The following is a 5546-nucleotide window of genomic DNA, read 5'->3' on the forward strand; positions in this document are numbered from 1 at the left end:
AGACAGCAATTAACTCAATGTTTTCTACTTTCTGCCATAAACCCTTAAACCAATTCCATCCCCACACATAATCAACATTTACTTCTCAAACTCTCAACCTGTTAATTGCATTAGTCATGTTCTTAATACCAATGTCTATCACATGACCATCAGCATCGTTATCAGGAATATCCAAACACATGCAGTTCCCACAAGTACACAAACCCCCTAAGAGATGCGGTGAGCTGGTCCAGGACAAGTCGGTTTTGCAGCACAGTAAGCTTCAACCCTCGTAGTTCCTCCTTGATACCTTCCATCACCTTATTAGTGTTTATGAAACTTATCAGATCATTGTCATTGTCACCATCTGCACACATTGCTTGTGGCACAGATCACATGATTGACAATATTTGTCTGCAAAGGATGCAAATCCCTTTGTGAACCAATATTAACTCAGGAAATAAAACATTGCCCCTATACTCACATGATCTAGAGGCCACGTACAAGTTTTGCATAGTGTGGAAAAAAGTGTTTAGGCAGATATGGTTTCATCCAATGTTTCTTCTCCTCTGCTGTGGTGAAAGCTTGCATGGCCATAAGAGAATCAGAAGGGAGTGTGAATGAATCATTGTTAACTGTTACATATGTTATAGATGATTCTGTTCTCATAGCTATGTCCTTCGCCACAGTGTCAGCTACTAGTTTCCTAAAGACACAAAATTGTCACTTTTGGAATGTGCAATGCATTTGCAGATAGCAATTTGGTAGCAAAATTGCTTCTAACAATACTGCTTTTTTTATCATGGTGTAGAACAGGCTTGCCATTGGATTTAAGAAATTTTCTGTTTCCACAATGCCCCAAAATCATGACGAACCCCAAAAGAGTAACAAGAATTTGTGTAAATGGTAACTGTTTGTGCTTCAGCAATTTTGCAAGTAGAGGTGGGAGATATAGCCTCATTATTATATCACAATATTTCAAGAATATTTACAATATCAACATTTATGATGACATAAATAAATAAAAAAACTTCTGAGAATTTGATGTTTTGAATGGGAGAAGATTGTTTTCTGGTTATATACATAGACCTTACGTAGCCCTATTTCTTTTCAGCACTATACTTATTGTCTTCTGTCTTCCATTTTTTTTTCTACAGCGTGAAGGTAAGGTCGTACAAATATATTAATTAAATGCTCGTTTTAAAATCTTACAGACATCCGCTTCAAAAAATGCACATGATAAAATGATAAAAGCTGCTAAATACTTTAAACAGCAATGCAATAGAAATGAACGAGCTACTGTTAAAATGGATGTTTAAAGACAAAAGGTTTCTCTGCCACATAAGGTTGTTTTCCTGCAAGTTTATAGACCCTAAAAAACATAAATTGACACTCACAGAATTCCCTGCATGACACTTCATATTTTGTTTTTTTCATCATTGAAATAACTGTTTCTTTTTTAGTTTTTTAATATCAGTTGTGTACATTAGGGTTTTATCTCGCATCTAATGTTGATAAATTAATGTTTATTGCATTATTTCAGTTTCATGTGTGTTACCATGATGGTGTTTGGTATATATGCAGATGCAATCAAAATTATTCAACCCCCTTGACTTGCAAGACAATTTGCTGTGGAGGATAACATTTTATGAAATCAACGAAATTTAACAAAGGCATCAATAAAGTATTAGAGAAAGTTTGTGAAAAACACTTTTGAGTGATTCTGAGAATGGAACATTGATGAATCATGATAAAATTCGAATTGGCTCTAAACATTCATGTTCAAAATTATTCAACCCCCTTTGTGCAGAATCTTTTATTCTTTAAAATCTCTAATAAACGCTGTTTGTAAGTGTTTTGAAGCTTCCGTCACCTCTCTACTACAGTTTTGGCCCATTCCACGCCTGAAAAAGCTTTCAGATCACTGATAATCATTGGTTTTCACATTGCCACTGCTTTCTTCAAATTCAACCAGATATTTGAAATGAGAATTAAGCCTGGAGACTGAACAGGCCACTTAAGAACATTCTATGACTGATCCCTGAAGCAAGCAGAAGTAGATTTGGATGATGTACTTTGGGATGACTCTCCTGCAGGAAAGTCCATTGATCATCAGCTTCAGTCTTTACACCAAAGGCATCACAATTCTTGTCAAAATGGCCTGACACTTTAAAGAATCCATGATGTCCTTCATACAGTCATGATTTCCACTTCCTTCTACAGTAAAGAAACCCCATAACAGGACTGATCCACATCCAAATTTGATGATGGAAATGGTGTTCTTCTGCTTATGAGATTTGCCTTTTTTGCAGCAGACATACTGATCCATGGGTCCAAAAAGTTCCTGTTTGGTCACATCACTCCATAAAACATTCTTGCAGAGCTCCACAGGTCTACACAAATGAATTTTATCAAGTTCAAGTTGTCCTTTGTTCAAGAGTGGTATTCTGCAAGATGTCTCAACATAAAGGCAATACTTGTCTGATCTTCTTACACACTGCTTTGAAATGGTTTTCCTCCTTTCATCAGGTCATCTTGCAAGTCTTTGGCTTATAACATTGCAGATTTTTCTCAGTTGCTCTGATTAAACATTTTATGATATTGTGCTTTTTCTTCCACAACCTCAAAGATTTTCTGGTAAAACACACTTTAAGCTAAGGAATAAGGCTGAGAGCTGTGTCTCTCAATGTCTTGGAGAGACACAGGATCTTTCAATGTCTTGGAAATCTTCATATAGCCTTAGCCTTTCTAAAGTACCACGATATTTATTCTCTTTAGCTTTTGTGAGATCTCTGTTGACCTTTTTGCTTCTCAACTTCAACACATGCATGGGATAACTGTATGTGTAACGGCTCAAGCTATTTCTGTTTTTAATAGAGTTTCTAAAAGCTTAATTGTGTTTTGAGACTGAGTTTTGTGTTTCTTAATTGAGTTTTATTCCCCACCATGCAAATAAGTGATTTAAAAACAGCAATGTTAAATAGGGGTTCAATATTTATGACTTAGCAGTATTATTAAAAAATCTTGTAACTCAAAAGTATTACATTATTCATTGACAATATCACTTTTAATATGCCAGTGAACTGTTATAGATAAAATTTTTATTTTATCCTGGATATTCAGAAAAGCTTGTATTTGTAAAGTACTGCAGTCTCTAGGGGGTTGAGTAATTTTGATTGCAACTGTATATATATATACAGTAAGTATATCCTATCTCAGCTTGTGGAAGAGCTGTTATGTATGATGCGCTTTGATTTATCATGTATCTTTCTCATCACCTGTTTTTGGTGCTTATCAGTATTACAGTGGTTCAAAACAAGATAAAGGTGGATAGCCAAACTTGCTATGAAATGTACTTATTTTTATACACAAAAATAACTCCACAACACACAATGCTTTATCAATGCTTTTATTAATACATTTCTTTTGATTTAAGTGATTGCAAGAGTTTCAGAAAAGGCATTGAGAAGAATTAGCATAAATTTTAATGAAGCTTAATTTCAGAATAAGATCCAAGAATATGTAAATGTAGTAAAATCAAAGAAACTGTGGAGCAGGACGACTGCATATGATTTTACAGGTCTTTAGCACAAAAATAGCCCGCTGAAGTCGCACAGGTTATATCAACCCAGCAAACATTAGCTGTAGGGTGGAAAAAAAGTAAATAAGTTATTCTGATCAGCACAGTTTTGTTAGGATCAAAAGGCACTTGTCATTTAATGTTATTTAAAAAAAAAAAGACTATCTTACAGCTCCAGTTAATCACCACACAGTTTTCTGAACCACCGCCATTAGGTTCACCAGAGCACCAGTTAGTGTAGTCATATGGAGTTCCATCAGTCCACACCCACTGTCCTTCCTGAAAGAGTGATTATAAATAGTGCTGTACTCTGAATACTGTAAGCAGCTAAGTCAACCCATCTTCATGTTTCATCAATTTTCAGTCTAACAAATAAGTCTCTTTAGTCCACATATTTTATCTTACTTGTATAGCATCATGAGCACCAATCCAAGAGTGCGTGGAAGAAGGTGGCAACAGACTCATCAGAAATTCGTTTTCCATTTTATTGTGCACAGATGCAAGATTTGAGTCAAGACTTTGGCAGTTTCTCTAAATAGACAGAGTTTATAATTGTCAGTACAAAATACAATATTTTCAGCATGAAACACAAAGTGACTTTTTAAAACAAAAGTTTTAGTCAATTCTTAATTTTGCTCATGACCAGTTCTCTGTATTATTTATTCTCAGAAAAGAAAGTTTTACTTTAAGAAAAATAACAACTTAAGTAAAAATCACCTACAGCCAGCACTTTACCTCTGCTGTGATCACGTTAACAGTCTGAGGGAAGAACTTGAAGCATCGGACTCCAAAATTTTTCCATCCATAAGGGCATTTTTCAACCAAATTACCTGCATCCAGTACATAAACATTAAGTCTCTTGTAACATCTTAATATTGTTATTTTATGTAGCTCATTTAATTATGTGCTGCAAATGTGTGTATTTTGGACACTAGTAGAATGCTTATTATTCATGCAAATATTAGTTAAAATAATATATTTCCTGCTTTCCCTCTCCATAATGCTACAAACAAACAACAATTCAGGTTTGATAGAACAAGTTGTTAAAATAGAAAACCAAGTTTAATTTTTTTTTTTTTTTTTATAAATATCTCATGGTTACCCTCTGCATTGGAGAACACAATGCAAAGAAGAAGCAGAGTTCTCAGGATTGCCATGATGAACCTGGAAATAAATAAGCAGGATTAAGAAAATTAATTAATTTTACAGACAAAGTAAAAAGATTCTTTAAGTAGAAAGATTATTTAGTGCCAAAAAAACTCTGTGCCAAAAACTCACCTTTGTTTTCAGATCGTTGCCTACAAAATCTCAGAGGAAGATTTTGTGAAGTTCCAGAAAGAGCCCTGCTTTTATACTCTTCTTGATGGCAAGTGTGTATAAGTCATTGACACAGGGTGTAACTGTTTGATCTGTTCCTGTGGCTCAGTGTAGTAGGTGAAGACACTTAGGCCCGGATTGGTTGCTTTACGGGCTGTTTTAATTAACCACTATCTAGACTCTATAGTGTATCTATATGTTTGATTGACTGTATTTTATTCTAATAATGAACAGGTTGCAGCGTTTGCAATGCACCCTCTCCCTGGCAGGAGTTTTCATGTGGATGAACGGCCAAACTGCGTAGAAAAAGCTGCGGTTTTAAGAATAAGTAGTCAAGGACATGTTTTGCTTGATTTTAAGTTCAAATCTTCTCAAATGACTTGTTAGCATTTTCAAACTATAATAAACTGTTGGCTGACATGTTTGCTTAGTTATTTTTTCCATGGCTTTGCATTTTCTCACACATGCCACTTAGCAGACAAACTGGTGAGTAACTAGGTTTAAGTTTTTTCTTTCTTTTTCTTGGTTTTTGAAGCACTTAACTATTTACAAGCGTTGAATGAATATGTGCAATAATGTGGATGTTCACATATCTGCCGTTCTGTTGTCAACGCTTGTCATGTATCTCACTTACCATTAGCTTGCTCAAATCTTGTTGATGTTTCGGGAA

General features: G+C 34.9%; 1 protein-coding gene across 1 annotated transcript; it reads right to left on the minus strand.

Annotated features, from left to right (window-relative positions):
- Positions 1–3455: 3455 nt before the first annotated feature.
- LOC127964853 (ladderlectin-like) lies at positions 3456–4903 on the minus strand. Its single transcript, XM_052565266.1, has 6 exons — positions 4838–4903; positions 4662–4723; positions 4295–4389; positions 3965–4090; positions 3730–3838; positions 3456–3621 (listed from the first exon to the last, which is right to left on the minus strand). Exons 2-6 carry the CDS (start codon positions 4714–4716, stop codon positions 3554–3556), a joined length of 453 nt encoding a protein of 150 aa, XP_052421226.1. The 5' UTR covers positions 4717–4723; positions 4838–4903; the 3' UTR covers positions 3456–3553.
- Positions 4904–5546: the final 643 nt, after the last annotated feature.

This window comes from Carassius gibelio, chromosome B9 (genome assembly GCF_023724105.1).
Source record: "Carassius gibelio isolate Cgi1373 ecotype wild population from Czech Republic chromosome B9, carGib1.2-hapl.c, whole genome shotgun sequence".
NCBI classification, from domain to species: domain Eukaryota; kingdom Metazoa; phylum Chordata; class Actinopteri; order Cypriniformes; family Cyprinidae; genus Carassius; species Carassius gibelio.